Source organism: Monodelphis domestica, chromosome 7 (genome assembly GCF_027887165.1).
Source record: "Monodelphis domestica isolate mMonDom1 chromosome 7, mMonDom1.pri, whole genome shotgun sequence".
NCBI lineage: Eukaryota > Metazoa > Chordata > Mammalia > Didelphimorphia > Didelphidae > Monodelphis > Monodelphis domestica.
The window spans coordinates 166,050,607-166,067,892 of record NC_077233.1 but is presented as its reverse complement, the minus strand read 5'-3'; the positions used below and the strand labels follow the sequence as shown (position 1 = coordinate 166,067,892).

At 34.2% G+C, this 17,286-nt stretch overlaps 1 protein-coding gene across 6 annotated transcripts in view; it reads right to left on the bottom strand.

Annotated features, from left to right (window-relative positions):
• Positions 1-472: 472 nt before the first annotated feature.
• The window catches only part of RMI1 (RecQ mediated genome instability 1), an 18,305-nt gene continuing 1,491 nt past the window's right edge, over positions 473-17,286 (bottom strand). For 2 of the 6 annotated variants that reach the window (XM_007498903.3, XM_001368354.5), the window contains exons 2-3: positions 9,118-9,201; positions 473-4,924 (exon numbers count right to left, since the gene is read on the bottom strand). In XM_007498903.3, the coding sequence (XP_007498965.1) occupies positions 3,021-4,895 (1,875 nt within the window). In that variant the 5' untranslated portion in view covers positions 4,896-4,924; positions 9,118-9,201 and the 3' untranslated portion in view covers positions 473-3,020. The other 4 variants (XM_007498902.3, XM_007498901.3, XM_056805943.1 and 1 more) reach the window with 4 other exon arrangements.

Below are 17,286 nucleotides of genomic sequence, written 5' to 3'. Positions count from 1 at the left end.
AGAAATGGAAGAGGAACAGAGCACATAAGCAGCAGCCTATCTGGACTGACTATATATAACAGGCCACGTGAACTTGGTGAACTCACTCACCTATCAGAATAACTAAACCTCACAAACAGGAATTCCAAAATGGAGTAAATTTCCTAGGAACTGGTCTCTGCACCAAAGATTCAGGTGAGTGGATAATAAATAAGGGGGACTAAATTGATGAGGGGTTAGGATATGTATGGAACTCAGATAAAGGACATCTGAGCTGAGTTTTAAAGGAAACTATAACACAGGTGAGCACAGTGTATTACAGGAATGAGGGACAGCATATACAGAATCTTCCAGGGAAGATGAAATGTCCTTTGGGGAATAAGATGGCCAGCTTATTTAGGGTATAGAGGTCAGGAAGGAAAGCAATATATAATAAAGCTGGAACAGTAGGTTGGGTCCAAGCTGTGAAGACTTTAAAGGCCAAACAGTGGGGTTTTATTTGATCAAACAGGAGTTTAATGAGTAGAGGAATGACATGGACAGATTTGTGCTTTACATCAGTCTGGATGCTATGTGGACAACAGAATGGAGAGCAAAAGAGCACACAGAAAAAGGTTAACAGTTTGGGGGAGATGTGATTTCCAACAGAATTTAAATAGACTGAGTAAGCTAAATAGCTGACAATGTACAGAGAAGGCAGATACTTGGGTCTGGGTCTTTTCACTGGAGATAAAATTTGCCTAACAACTATACAACTTTATTTCAGTTGTTCCAAAGTTTATATTTTGTAAAATATACAAAAAGCTTCTCTATACATTTTCTAGTCAGAAATTGCTAGATTTTTAAATCATTAAAATTTTAAATTATTCTTCTCTATATCTCTGGTTTTCCTACTTCAAGATCCCCTTAGAGAGCTGAAGGGAAAGAGGACTGCCATCTAGGACTAGAAATCATGGTTTGATCACATCAGTCGAAAAGTTGCAACTTACTTTTTATAGTATTTGTTCAAATCACTAGTTTATATTTTCTTATATATCATTCTGCTTCTTAATTGCTTGAAAGCCAAAGCATTACAGAAATGGAACAATGTATTTACTTTTCTGGCATGTGAACATTAAATGGCTCTAATGTTTAGGAATTTCACAAGTATGAGTATACCAGAACAAGGTTATACAACCCCAATATATATAAATTCTAATTAAAAAATATCAACTGGAGAAAAAAGGGGATGATAATTCATTTTATAATGGGCTTCTTTGCTTTATAAAAATTTATCATTACTCTTGAAATAATGAACTCTCTTGATATAGTAAATTTTTTTTTTATGGACTCTGAGAATGCATGCACTATATACATAAAGTGTGACACTAATATTTTTTATTGCCTATTCAGAATACCTCAGGGCAAGCAAAACTGAAAAGAAATTTCCAGACAGACCTGATTTGACAAAAGCAACTGTTGAAATGTGTTAAAAGGCAGATTTTGAGAGAAGCTATTTTACTAGAGCAAGTTTATTGGATAAATTAGCTATTAGCCACATGTAATAAATTGGCAGTCATTATGTATTTATCACCCCCTACAAGGTTATAAATTCCTTTAAAGAGGAGGGATAGTGTGATCTAGAGAGATTTGTACTCAGAGGCCTTGGTTTAAATACCAAATCTACCATTTACTACCTACAGAACCCTAGCCAATTCATCAAATCTCTCTGGGCCTCAGCTTCCTCATCTGAAAATGAGAGCACAGGATTGGATAACCTCTGAGGTTCAAAGCTCATTTACATCTTCCTTTCTCTTCCAACATCTAGCAGGGTATACCACTCATATTTTGGTCAAAGATCTTGCTAAATCATTTTATGCCCAAACAACTTATCTGGTAATTCAGTATCAGGAAGTAGACTTTCCCTGAAGTACTCTCTTGTACTCTCAATGGTTTACCCTGTACGCCACACTTAGAGTGATCACTACAAAGTTAGGAACCAACAGAATCCAACAGAATCCTATTGTGCAACAACATAGGTGTTGATATATTAGTTAATACAAATCTAGCCAAACCAGTAAGTAAAAAAGACCCATTTAAAAATTTCATGGTTAAAATTTTAACAGCCTTTAAAAAAATTAAAAAGAAATTTGTTTTTTTTATTTTTTACATACATTCAATATTTTTAAAATTTGAGACATTATATTTATAATCTTCAAAAGATAAAAATCATTTTCTCTTTAAAAACAAAGGTTATCATTGCCACTTGAAAAAGTAAAAGAATTCAGCATATTCGTGTGTACTTTTATAATTTTTAGTTCAAATAGTCTGCACCATTTAGAAACAGAGACAAAAAGCTTATTTTTATCCAAACATGCTAGTAGTCCCTGAATCTGAACAGTAACTTTTCAGAACCATCTGAAAATAAAACATCCTTCAAAATAAGTGGTTTTTTTTAAATGATTTGCTCTTTTTCATTATATAACAAAATTTATCTCTAGTTCATCACAAAAATAAGTACCAAAAAACTAAAAAGCAAGGAAGAGTAAATTGCATCAAAAATCAACACTTTGGTCCCATGGGATTACATTAATTTTTTGTAAGAATAGACAAATAATTTGTTTTCAATGTTGAATTAATTTAAAATTTAAACTATTTTACTTATTATGACTATCAATTTTTCATTTTCACTATCAATTTTTCAAACTCAGAACTGAACATTAATACTTTAGAAATCATTTCAGTTGACAAATTAGGAACAATCTTCAGAAGTGATGGATAACAAAAACCAACTTCTTGTCTAAACTTTAATATTCCTTCAGATATGTCTTTTTTCTTTCTAAAATTAAAATAGAGATGAGGGGCATGGGGTTTAATTGCACTGAAGTTAGTTTTGAAACTTTATTCCTTTTATTTCCAAAAAGGATATAAAGGAGAACATTTAAAATGTTAACTTTTAGCATCTGGCTGAAATCTTAAAAATGTGTGTTTTCAATTATTTTCTATCAGTGCTTGGGTAGGTTATTTATTCAAAATGTAATGATTTATTCAAAATTGACAGGTTATTTATTCAAGCGTCTCTTTAAATTCTGTAGGTCTTCCATATTAACATCTTGCAGAACTGACACCATGCCTTTAGACAAGGAAGGATTAAATGTAATAGTCATTAGACAGCACAAGTCTATGAGAGCTCTTTGACAGTTCTGTAAACCTTCCTGGAATTTTTTATGCTGAATAGTATCTTTTTTTAACTGTTTTACTTCTGATACTGAAAATCCAATCATATTTGTTAGTATTTCATCTGCAAAAATCACATCTAGATATGCAGTACCATCAGAAATTTTTGCAGTCACACTCCAAAAGCCACCACAACGTAAGAGATTTCCAGTTAAGGTTACAATAAATGCTTTGACTTTCACAGTTGTTACTTCATTTAGATTCCTGGCCAATAGAACAGAAATGTAAGTAAAGGGTGGAGAATCCAAATCAACAATGAGAGAAATCTGATCCATGTTGTTCTCTGATGATATTAAAGAACTAGGCAGTACATAACTGCTTTCATTACCCATTTCTGAAACAAGCTTTGGTACATTAACCAGTTCTGTTTTCATTGGTTTATCACTTATATAGTTTTCTAAATTGCTGATGGGGGAGTTAATTTTCTCATATTTTCCTGATTTCTTATGCTTAACTATAAAATCCTCGAGCAGTTGTGCATTATGTTTAAATGACAAAATTCTGCTAGGATTTTGATCTCTACCAGATAAATAACCAAAAGATTTGTCCTTACTGGTCATTTGTTGAAATAAAATCTTTTCACTCTGAACATTTTTTTCATTTGTATTGGCCAGAGAAAAACTCTCTACAATATTAGGTTTCTGTGAATGTCTCTCTACATTTTTGTCACTGCCTCTGTTCAATGTCAATGAATTCCTTTCTTCTGTCTCTTGAAGTTCCTTTTGGACAGTTTCCTCTAAAAACAAGACATCTTCTAGTGAAAAGTCATCTAAATCCCCTTCAGTGAAATTCACAGATGGATTTGGTAGGTCTTCATCTGTTCTTGGTGAAATGATTGAAAGTCCTAAGCTAGTAGTTACATTGCTGATAGTGTTTGAAATACAACTTGTACTAAAATATCCACTTTCTGAGGGAGCATCATTATTGACCACTGACTCATCATTTTCATCAAGGCTTGCTAGGAGTTCTGCATCTGAAGGTTCTAATGCTGGTTCTAGTCCATCTTCAAGTCCAGGGATGCACTGGCTGTGATTTGGTCTGGCTGAAGTTAAGGAATCAGATTCTCCAATTAGTCTTGCAAGTATTCTTTCTTGAGCATGTTCTTCAACAAGAGCATCCACTTCACCCCCTAGCACCTTCACATTTTCTGGTTTCAGCAAAAGAACACCAAGTCGAGAAGAAATATTTCCATGGATAAGAATTTTAGTACCTGGAGGAAGAGTTTGATGAAGAACGGGAATAGGCTGATATTCCATGCCCTGTATTTGTATAATTCCATCAGTAATCTGCAACATTAGCATTCGCGTAGGATTTGCTTCCCAGGGCTTTAAGGATGCTTGTGTTTCAGCTGTTACTAGATCATTTGATTTGTTCAGTCCTCTCAACTTTTGTAACTGAGAATACACAGGCTGACTAACATCAACCAATGAATTAATCTGCAAAGAATAAAAACCATTTAGCTCTCCTTTTGGATCTTCCAAAATCTTATTGGGTAAAATAGGATACTCCAAATCTCTCAGATCAGTAAGAAGCCATTGCTCAAACACTTGTTTATTAATTTGAGCCTGAGTCAAACACACATCATTATTTTCCTCTTGAATCCAAGTAATACAAGCTTCTAGCCATGTCATGGGTACTTTAATATGCCATGCAGAAGAAAGCCAAGTTTCCACTCTTAGTGCAATACTAGATACATTCATTTTTTAAATTAATGCTGTACATCAATGTCCTGAAAAGCAAAAAAAAAAATATTTCAGTCAAAACAGTGAATAATATTGTTCTATCCTCTAGGCTGCATGTTTTAGTCAAATGGCAAATATTTTTTAAAGAGGTACTTTGTTCAGCATATTAAATTTTCTTAATTTTCCACATATCTATAATTCAAACAACAAAAAAGGAATCAGACTTCCATCATCTAAAATGTAAGTCTCCAATACCAGAGAACAGATGTGGAAATATTTCCACCTCTCATTAGAGCAGAAGGGCCTGCCAGCGTGGAGTGCTGCAGGTATTGTCAGATATAGTCATTTTGTCAACTGATTTTTATGTTAAAAGGGAAGTTTTGGTTTGGGGTGGGCTGGAATAAGGAATTGAATATGGAAGGTATGAGGAAATGAGTGTGATATAAAAGAAAAGATATCAATAAATCAAGAAAAATACACATAAAATAAAATATAGGTCTCTAAACAATGCTCAAGCTAAAAACTGGATCACTACATTTGTAATATTTATCACCTAAACAATGGTCTACATCCAATTGCAAGACAATATCTCCTATTGATCTAAAGAAGCATCACTGAGCTAAAAGGATTTTTCAAATTCATAACCATCCTGCAGAATAGGGATATCCATCTCTCACTGTTGACAGAGCAAGTTACTAGCAAAATACTGAGTCCTAGTCTTCAGTTACAAAAATTACTTATCATGAGGAATAAAGATTTCATTTATTTACAGGTTTTCTCATCCTTTGCTGTTCAGAAATGGCTATAGGGATATGGATAAAAGATGGTTATAGAAACAACTATTTATAATTATTCTCTTAAATTGTTGGGTGTGGTCAATGTTAGGGAAAGGGGGAGGCAAGGGAAAAGGAGGCCTACAAGGAATCACAGTCTCAAAGTGACCAGTAACTACCCATAAGCAAAGGCCAGGGCTATCCTTAACTTAAAATGAATTTGTACTTTATGCTACCTCTGGGGCAAGAACAGTACATACCTCTCCTGCTATTCTGGAATTGTTCACCTTAAAATTAGTATGATCCTGCACAGTAGTCGTATATCTTTATCTTGCTAGTGCCAGAGCAAAATATCTACTTTAATTTTTTTTAATTGCTTTCTAAAAAACAGCTTAGGAAAATACCATGTGCCTGAGTGGGAACCCCTTTGAGTAAGTAACTGTCAAGGTTTTGTTATTCATATTGGTAATAACTCTCAAATTTGTCCTCTTCTCTACACTCTCATAGTTGCTTTTTAGTCATTTCAGTCGTGTCCAAATGACTCTTTCTGATCCCATTTGGGATTTTCTTGGCAGAGATATTGGACTAGTTTGTCATTTCCTTCTCCAACTTATTTTACAGATGAAGAAACTGAGGCAATCAGGTTTCAGTAACTTGCCTTGGGTCACACAGCTAATAAGAGTCATGCTGCCAGATTTGAACTCAGGAAAATGAGTCTTTCTGAATTCAGGGCCACTCCTGTGCCACCTAGAGCTCTCCATTCTCATTGGCAACATCTCAATTCAAACCCCATTCACCCCTTACCAGGACTAATAGCATAGCCTCCTAAGTAGTCTTTCTCCCTCAAAAATTGTCTATGGAAATCAGTTTACATTTATTGGGGCTTACTATGAAAAGGGTAAAAAGCTATGAGTTAAGAAACAATTACAAACGAGATCCAGGACATCCAAATACATGAAATAAGGTACTTCCTACTACCCATTTCAACAATAAAAAACGCAGAGCTATTCCTGGGTGCGTAATTAAAATTTTGTACCCCAAGACTCCATTTCCCGGAATCCCACTTTCTTCCTCACATTATATCCTTACATTTTGGAGATAAAATTTCTGCAACTGTGCCTCTCACACTCTTCTCCTGCTAACGTGGTTGGGAAAACTTCTCTTTACTCAGGCTTTTACCTTTGTTCTTTTTATTTCCTCTACTTCAAGTGCTTATTAATAAATCATAAAATACTTGGAGTTATTGGATATTAATTTTAATCTTACATGGGAATAAGAACAAAAGAAGTATATCCCACTACCTAAACAGAACTAAAATAAAACCAAACAAAGGTTTTCCTGAGCAAGTCACTTAAGTGGTGTCTCTCAATTTCTTCCACTATAAGATGAGGACAATAGCACCTTCCTTCCCAGGGTTGTTGTAAGAGTAGAATAAGATATTTATAAAATGCTTTACAAACCTTAAAATGCTGCATAAATGCTAGCTATTATCATGAAAATAACAACAAAGTAACTTAAAGTAACATGGCTGAGTTGTAGGTAGGGGAAAAGAAGTGGTGAATTACCATAATATGAACATTTCAAGTAAAGGGAGTCATAAGAATGATGGAAGATTATGTGAAAGGAAATTCTTGGTTCTCTTTGCCTAGTTGTAGTTAAAACTTTGATTAACACTAACTTAAGCACCTCACTAGACTGTGAAAACAGGATTAGCTCTCCTTTGTCTACCTTTTGATTGAATCAACACAAGCTTGAACTAGGTGGAAGAGCTCAAAAACCACTTAGTGAATTCACACCCTACTTAGTGCTAGGTGAGAAGCCAGTAAAATACTTGGAGAGCTCCACCCTTTTTTCTAACTCAAACAGCCAAAAACTTTTTTTATTATTTTAAGAGTTCACACACTCAGAAATGTGTGGTTCCAAAGTTGACAACTCAGAAACTTCGCTGGAGACTACAGCAGTGTGGATCATGACTTCAACTTAGACTCTGACTCCTGGACTACTTGGTTGGCTGAGTGAAAAGGCTAACTCCCTTTCTAGTTTCCTAAGAGATTAGCTTCCATCTTGGAGAAGGCTGGGTGATTACTCACTAATAGCCCTCCTGGCTGAGGATTAATATAGGTATTTTCTCTAATCTCTTTCACATTTCTCTACTTAATTTTTCCCCTCTATTTTGGTAAATAAACTACAATCATGTTATTTCATATAATTTAAGCCCAACTTTTACAGCTAGAAGTATGTTTTTGATAGAAGATATGAAACTAATGGGTTTCATCTTTGTCTTTTAATTTCTTCAAAATAAGATACTGTACCAACAAAGGTGAACTAGAATTCTCTTATTAGCATGATTATATTAATTTGTTTCCATTAAAAGTAATTAAATGGGGGCAGCTGGGTAGCTCAGTGGATTGAGAGCCACGCCTAGAGATGGGAGGTACTAGGTTCAAATCTGGCCTCAGATACTTCCCAGATGTGTGACCCTGGGCAAGTCACTTAATCCCCATTGCCTAGCTCTTACTACTCTTCTGCCTTGGAGCCAATACACAGTATTGATTCCAAGACAAAAGGTAAGGGTTTAAAAAAAATAGTAATTAAATATAGTACTCAAATTGCCTAGTGGTAAATCTAAGTTTTCAGATTTTAAAACGGATAAACAAGCAAATGGCTCTCAGAAACCTTCAAATTATAGAAATAATTAATTTTCAGAAAGCATAATTTCTAGAAGGGAAAATTAAAATCTTTATATTTATATACTGATGAGCCCTATCTGAGCCCGGCACTGAATTTAGAAGACAGGAAGGACTACTATTAAGTATAACTACAGTAAGTTTTGTAGAGTCAAACTAGAAAGGCTCCCTAAAAGAAATTTACACTTTCCTGACCTATCAACAAATAGTTCTTTAAATCAATGACTAGATGAGTAAAGTAACCTAGTGTTTATAATCTGCATAAGGTTTTTCTAGATAAAGTGTCTTTCATAAAAACTTTTGATACATCTATTTCCTCATCTGCAAAATGGGGGAACCACTTGCTCCTGTTTTACTTCTGTATGGTCTCATATCTTTTAGGCTTAGTATAATCTGCAAAACTAGAATCAAGACTTGATAAGAACTGTGAAATATATAATATAATCTGCCAAAAGTATACTTTCAAGAGCAACAGCAGAGGGCAAATTGTTCAGTCTCACCATAATCAAGCCCTTTATATAGTTTTTAATTATCCTATAGATCACCAAGAGACACTTTATTGGCTCGTTGTTATGAGCTATTTTCTACCCAAACCTGTTCTTTATTTGATGGATATTGCTGTTGAGAAAGAAAGGAGGAGGGAAGGGGGAACCAGGAAGAAAGATGAAAAGATTAGTAAGATTAGACAAAAACAAGCATAACTTTGGAAGTGAAGATCATCTGGTAGGAAGGAAAATTATTTTAAAGTATAATAGGGAAATGTAAATAGTAGTATCTTACCTCTGGAAAACTTTTAACCCTAAAAGTAAATTCCTTTTTATCACTTCATTTGTTTATTGAGCTGAAGTGGGTCTTCAAACAAACCTGTAAAGGTAGGTAGAGTTGGTATTATAATTCTGATTTGACAAATCAAGAAACTGCCACACAGAGATTGGGATTTCCTTTAAAGCCACAGAGATAGTGAGTGGTAGAAGCAGCCTGTGGATTTCAGTCCTGTACAGGTAGGTGGCTCAAGTGGATAAGAGTCTGGAGTCAGAAGACCTAAGTTCAAACTTAACCTTCACTTAACTTCTATTTGCCTTAATTCACTGGAAAAGGAAGTGGCAAACCACTCTTATATCTTTGTCAAGAATCTCTTTTTAAAAAAAAGCATCATGAAGAGTCTGACACAACTGAACAATAGCTTTCACTTGACCACAATGCCTCAATTAAAAAAATAAACATATATATAGATATATATATTTATTAATTATCAACATTCAACTTTTTAAACAACCTTACAAGAAGCTAATTCCAAACTCCCCATTCAAGTTTCCCCTTCATTCCCTGAAGGTCACAGTCACCAAATTCTTCCCAACCTGAGCCTTAACCCTATGATTAAATGTAAGGTTTCATCAAGAACAACATGTAAATCTTCACCTCCTTAAAGTCAGGTCAATATGTAAAAGGAAGAGTAAGAGCTGAAGATAGGAACATGTATATACCTAATGAGTTTTAAAATGTACTTTTTCGTGGAAATAATGCTTATAACTTAAAAGGTTTTTAACTTTGTGTGAAGAACCCTTCTTTCAGTCTAGTGAAGTCCATGGGGGTCTTCTTAGAATATTTTAAATGCATAAAATAAAATATAAAGAATTACAAAGGAAATCAATTATATCAAAATACAGTTAACAAAATATTTTAAGAAACAAGTTTATGGGACCTCAATTTAAGAATCCCTACTATAAGTGGTGATTTGGTTCTAAAGAGATATTAATATTATTATGTTCAACTACATTATGGTTTAAATATACTTTTCGGGTTTTGCCTGATAATTTCCTCTTTATTTCTATGGGAAAATAAGTTCTAAGTTCCAAAGGAACTACTTAAATACTTTAGGAATGAAATGTCTAATCTCATTTGCTTATTACTTATTTCAAAGATCTACCTTAGACAAAATTCTGTAACATTATTAAAAGGGATAATTTGTGAACCTTTAGATAAAAAGGAATGATCACTAAAAGCCAGCACACCTTCATTAGAAATTAGTCTTGCTAGACTAATCTCATGTCTTTTTTAAAAATAAATTATTAGACATTAAAAGAATGCTGTAGATCTAACATACTTGGACTTTTACAAAATATTGTACAAATTCTTTTGTATTATCTTTATGGACAAGATTCTAAGAGATGTGGGCTTGATAACTAACAAGTGTTTATTAAAGAACTGCTATGTGCCAGAGAGGGGAAAAAAACAATTCCCACTTTAAAGCAAATAAAAAAGGAGTTAATTCAACATTAATTAAATGACTAGACCCAAAAAATGGTCATTAATAGGTCTAACTCAAGTTGGAGAGAAGTCTCTAGCAGAGTATATAGCATCTTTGTGGAGGAGCTCTCATGTTATCAGTGACTTAGATGAGAGGCATGATGCCATAGCTCATCAAATTTACAGATTACAAAGGCTAGGAGAGGTAGCCTCAGGTTCTCAAAAAAAATCTGGAGTTCTTGTTAGATGTCCAAGAAATTAGGCATACAGTTAAGACTAGTTTCCCTGCTCCCCTTCCCAAACAGTACCAAATAAAGAACAAGGAACAATACATAGAATTGTATACAGGCAGAGTTAAGTTTGATATAAAGGATAAAAACTTCATAATCATCAGAGCTGCACAAAATTGGAAGTGGCTGCTTCAGGAGTTAATAAATTCCTCTTTACTGTTTTAGAAAGGATTCTTATTCAGGTTTAGCCTGGATGATTAAATCCAATATATAAAAATTGTTTCAAAAAAATTCACATTTCAAAATAATTCTCCACTTTATAAAAAATTTTTTTTCAGGGGTCCTCTAAACTGAAAATCCTCCTAGCATATTTAAAAGTATTTCATTTATACAATTTTTCAGATACATTTCAGTAAGCAAAAAATATCTATACTGTTTTGTCATACTCATACTAGTGAGCCAATTCTTTTAAAAAACAAAGTTTGTTATAACAATATCTGTTGTATGGACATAAAATCTCAAGTAAATGCAGGCTTGAATGAACTCTGGAATAATAGCAAAATTTCATTCAAATATGTCTATTATACTACAAAGTGGAGTAGGAATACAGTATATTTATAAACATTATAAGTGAGGTTTTGCTGGTTTCAAAGCAAAAATGTCTATATGAATCGATGCTATTTTGCCCTTCTGCTGTTAATTTTACCCGAATGCTATATAAGATAATCTTAATTAAACGGAACATATTTTTCAAAGTGTTGTGTTGGCTTTGAAGTTTCACAAATCTGTTTCTTTCTTTTAAGCTGAGTACTTACTCATACAATGATGGTACCATAAGACTGCAATCAGCTCAGGCAGAGTTTAAGACACTTCCCATGAGCACCTTGGCTAGGTATTGGGTAATGAGAGTCAGAGGGGCTAAAAAGTTTGTACACACTTTTAGCTCTTCATTTTGCCTGTATTCAGGAGTCACACTCTTAATACTTATTATATACTTTCATTAAGCAGCCCTTCTACCCAGCAATATCTGAGGATCCAAGAAAAGAAGCCTACAGTACTTTCCACCAGAGTCAGGAGATTTATCATTGAATAGTCCCGTACTAGCTTTAGCACCAGTAGCCAAGAAGTCTACCAACAAAAAAGATTCAATTGATTTAAACCTGATCGACATTTTTAAAAATCATCATTATTTTAAGACAAAAGGAGCTTCACTTTATCTACTCAGCTATCATGATGTTATTTTTAAAAGACAGGATTTAGTTTATGGATCAAAAGGAAAATGTTAACTAATTTAAGTGAAATTACTATTATAAATTATTACAAAATTTATTATTATAAAATATTGTTAAAATTACAGTTAATAAACAAGATCCATTCCAAAAATTAGGGTTGGAGGCAAGAATAGCTAGCAGTACCTCTAATTTGGGACAAAGAAAAGTAAATAGGTAGATTCTCTCATTAATTGCCTTCTTACATCAACTAGTCTTCTATAAAATTTCCAAGACTCTCTCCTCCCATTCCCTCTTTTTGCAATAGCTTAGAAGAAATGGGTGGGGAAAAAATCTAGGTAGCAGCCAAGTGGTTGAAATGAGATAGTCACCTACTTTTAACCAAAAATAAAAAAATTAAAGGAAACAAATATGAATAAAGTTTGAGGTTTTTTAGATAAACAATTGTACATACTAATACAGGCAACATATCAAGCTATTTAAATAATATTCTTTGCTTTACACTGGATGTAGGGTTTCCACCAAAAGTAACAAAGAAGAAAGAGAAAAGGAACTGGATATACAAAGGAAACCAGGAAAATCCTCTCAGCTATGAACTGTTTTAGATATACTGAACTTAAAAGAGAATGGATATTTTGAGTTTGCCTTACATAATTTTTGTTTGAAATAAAAAAGCAGTAAAATTAGCATTTTTGCTGTACCACATAACCCTTTACAATGCTATTATATAAAAATACTGTTCAACATTAAAGGTATAACTTGTATATTCATAATCTGTTTGCTTACATATATATTTATGTACATAAGTACATATGTATATATCTAGTTAATATTTACTCCCCATCTACGTCAGTAATTTTCAAATAAGTGAAGGCACAATAGGTACCATCATATCTCATTTATCCAGCAACAGATGCTAAGCAACAGCTCCACAGAAGATGCTTTTTTCCCCAAATAATTGAAGCTCCCAGTTTTACCCCAAGACAATTTTATTTTAACAATTTGGACAAAAATGATTTTAAACACTACATACATTTTTGCCTTCTTAAGCAGTGTAAAGAAAATAATTTAACTTTTTTATTAACTCAAGGATTGGTCTATATTTGTCTTTGTCAGTACACAAGCTGCTAATATCCTCCTTCCCTTCCAAATTACTTAGTTATTTGTTTTGCATAAATTTATATATGTACATGTTTTTCCATCAAGAGAATTTAAGCATTCTGAGAATTAGGACTTTCATTTCTCTTTATGTACCTAGCACCTAGGACAGAGCATGAAACATAACAGACACTTAACAAAATGCTTGTTGATTACAATTAACATCAATTACCATATTATGCTGTTAATTTTGGTCTAGGTCATAAGAGCCTGAGATAAATAAGTCTATCTGACCTATTAAAAAATGGCTTAGACAGACATTTTTGATTCTACTGTAATCTCTCTTGGCAATGGTCACTCTTACTACTACTCACAATATAACTTCATCTAGCCTACCAAGTAAGCACAGTTAGCAACTCTAAAATAATAAGGCTTCTTGTAGGTATTCCTTTCCAAATTCTCAGCTATATTCCAAGTAGCTAAAGTTGCTGGATAGTGACAATGTAGTTGTCAGTGATCAACTAGAAGCTTAGCATCATGAAAACCATGAGGCTAAATCCTTATGCATAAATTTCTTTAGCCAATTACCAATGGCACAATGACTCACAGAATAAAATCACTGACCAATGATTCCAAATGATTTAATTGCAATTAATAACTAAGAAATATTTTCCCTATTCTAATCACAGTCCTGAGTTCTTGCCTACACCAAATACTTTCATCTATTCCTGTTCTATCACAGAGAAACCCCACAACCATGTAAAACTATGTCAGTCATCAATTCATTCAAAGTCCAAAGCAATCAAATGATCATAACAGAGTTCACTGCATTATTAATGAAGTCCTTAAGTAAGCAATGATACACAGCTTTGGGAATAAACGCTTGAACTAAAAAGACAAAAGCCTCTCTTGATGCAAAGAAGAAACCAAAGAATGAAAATAATCCTTGGAAAGAGGCAAGAACACAGAAGAAAAATTGGTTCTTTGTCACACTGCTAATGACTGATGGATGTTTCCCATATTCTTGTTCCTTTCCCCCATCTTACAGGTATATTTAGTGCAGTAGGTAGAATTATCTTAAAAAAAAAACACACACAGTGGAAGTATATTTCCCCAAAAGAACAAAATCAAAGCATTTTAGAGTTGCAAAATACCTTCACAATCACCTAACCTAAGGCTCAGTCCTTCTGTACTGGAGAAACTGATATATCAGAGAACTGAAGTGACTTGTTCTCAGGTCAGAGAGCTAATTATTGGCAAGAACAGGAACAGAACTTCCTACTCTATCTTTCTAGATATAGGAACAGGAAGGGAGAAAAAGGATTACAGGCAAAAGATATATCTTGAAATTAATATTCAAAATCTAATTTCTTCCCACGGAGGTTTGCTTACACTTTTAAAAAATATACCAAATTGTTTTAACATCTATTTTACTAAAAGATCTGGTTAAGTCATTCACTTCTCCAATCCCCAGTTTTCTCATCTGTAAAATGAAGGAACTGATCTCATTCTGTAACTAAAGCATGTAGACAAACCTATGTGCTTCTGTTTCCAATCCAAAAAATGAGGTCAATGATAGAGACAGAATTCAAATTCAGATCTTTCATGATTCTTTCTACTATATCTGGTTCCCTCTCACCTTTTTAAGATATTCTGAGGAATATTACTAAAATGTCATTAAACAATATCCTTTTTCTTAAAAGCCCTGGAATTAAAAAATTAAAGTTAAAAAGGACCTCTGAGCCCAATTTGTGCAATTACTTTATCAAAGAAATGAAAAAAAACCTGAGGCCTAAAAAAAGGAAGGGAATTGTTCAAGGTTACCAAGGGAGCCCTGGCATTACCCACATTTGCTGAGCATTTATTGTGTCCAATCCACTGGAAGAAACATGCCTAAAGGGCTAATGTCCTGAGTAATAATCTATACCATAAAAATCTGTACCACACATTTAGCAAGTAATCAGATTACCTTCTTTAATACCACATTTAAATTTTATCTTGATAAGAAGACCCTATGCTCAAGGGCAGACAGACTATTAAGTATTAAGCCTCACAGTCTCCTCATAATATCTGGAATGATTTTTCATCTACAGCAAATACTAAATATTTAGTAATACAATTTTCCACCATTGCCTCATGAAATTTTGGTGCATCACAAAATTCTTGACATGCCATGACTTCTTTATTTCTGTCATATTTTTTATCAGCTAGGTAAAATATGGAGGTAAATGTAAGTAATAAGGACAAAGAATGTAGTTGGTGTTTGTAATTCATTTACAAATAAAACATAAAAAATATATTTACTTACATTAAATCTGCAAAAATCCTCCACTCCACTGGAATTCTCCACTCACACCTATATTTATATAGGACTTGATGGCTTACAAAATACTTGCTCCATTTAGATGCTGTAAGGCAAGTGTTATGTAAATGTTGTTTCCTAAACTTGGGTTCAGAGGAGCTAAATGACTGGCCAGTCATAACACAGGTGATGAGTGCCATAGCAGATTCAAACCAAGATATCCTAACTTTAAGTCCAGTATTTACTAAGAAAGATGTTCTACTGTTGGTGAACCCAGAGCATCAGTTTTATTTTTTTTAAACCACATTAAACAGTAGAATCACAGATTTGGGGAATTAAAAGGCACCCAGAAGGCCATAGTGCCAAAGGTGTTCAAAAAATGCTTTCCTCACAATAGTCTTGTGAGGAAAGGAACCCAAATATTCTCATTTTACAATGAGGAAATGGAAACTAAGAGAACTTAAGTTACTTGTCAAATACCAATTGTTCATAATCACACTAAGCACATAATATAAGCCTTTCAATTCTGACTGTTTCAATTCAAGGCTCTTTTTACTAGACCACCGATGTAAAGGCCAGCATTAAAAACATATTTGTGTCTGGAGGTAATGGAAATAACCAATTAGATAGCTGGAGTGAAACTAGGTAGGTGGTAAAAAAAAATGAGAAAAAAAGGAGCTCTATGGTTAGAAATTCCAAATTTAAAGTTTAAAACGGTGTTTACAAGACAAATACAAAATTGAACTTCCATCAGTTTATGGGCACATAAGATGCTTTTGTTCAGAATTCAAAGTAGTGGCCTCACATTTAAAAGTCTTGGAAATGCTTTGTCTGTTCAACTGGTTTGAGAAAAAGGGAAATTAAGCAGTGAACTCCTAATAGTTGACTTTTTTAAAAGGCTAAACTGTCATCTATGTTCTCCAGCATATCACAGAGATTAGAAACCTAAAAAGGGCTTGGTTTGCATGTTTGTTTTTAACAATATCCCAAACGATCTAATTGAAGTTTGAGTGTAGTTGAGAAAAATATTTGCCTGAGCACATATGACTGAGGAAAGAATCTGAGAGCTATACTAAGACAATTGCTGTCCAAAAAAAAATTTAAGATTAATGATGTACGTGTAGGAACCCAAGTACAGTTATTCTCCCAAGGTGGCCCAGTGGCACCTGAAATCAGAACGAAGGTGTACAGCTACATTTTAAATGCAAATGTTTTAAAATGGAGAATGGGCGAAGCACAATACTAATACACTAATCTACAAAGAATGGTGAGAAACAAAGATCCAAAATTTAGAGGCCAGATTTCCCAGCTTTCTGTGTCCTTAGTTAAGATACTAGGGCTGAGCTCACCTTTTAGGGCAGAGTTCTAAACAGGGAAACGTGCACGGATTTCTAGGAATCTGTGAACTTGGACTTGAAAAAATGACATTTATTTTCACTACTCTTTCATTCTTTGTGCTCACATGTACTTTATATATTTACTGAAAACAAAATCCAGATAATGGGCCCAAGCCTCAAATAAGTTTCAGGACCGAAAGAGGGTTCCTCCTACTTTCAGACTAAATGGACAGCTAGCCAAATGCCCCGAGGCCCGCCCAGCCCGGGGGGCGCACGCTGCATGGGAGGCGTCCGAATTTTCTGGGTCATTCCGAGCCCGGATCAGCAGCTTCTCCAAAGCCTCAGGCAGCTTCCTTTCCAAACAGGGCAAGGGGAGCGCCCGGCCAGGGCCACCCCACGGCCCCTCTCCAAAACCTGCCCCGATCTCGGCGCAGAAGCAGCAAACACCCCACCCAACTCCGGTAGGGCCCGGGGTGGCAGTGTCAGGGCCCGCAGGGGCAGGGTGG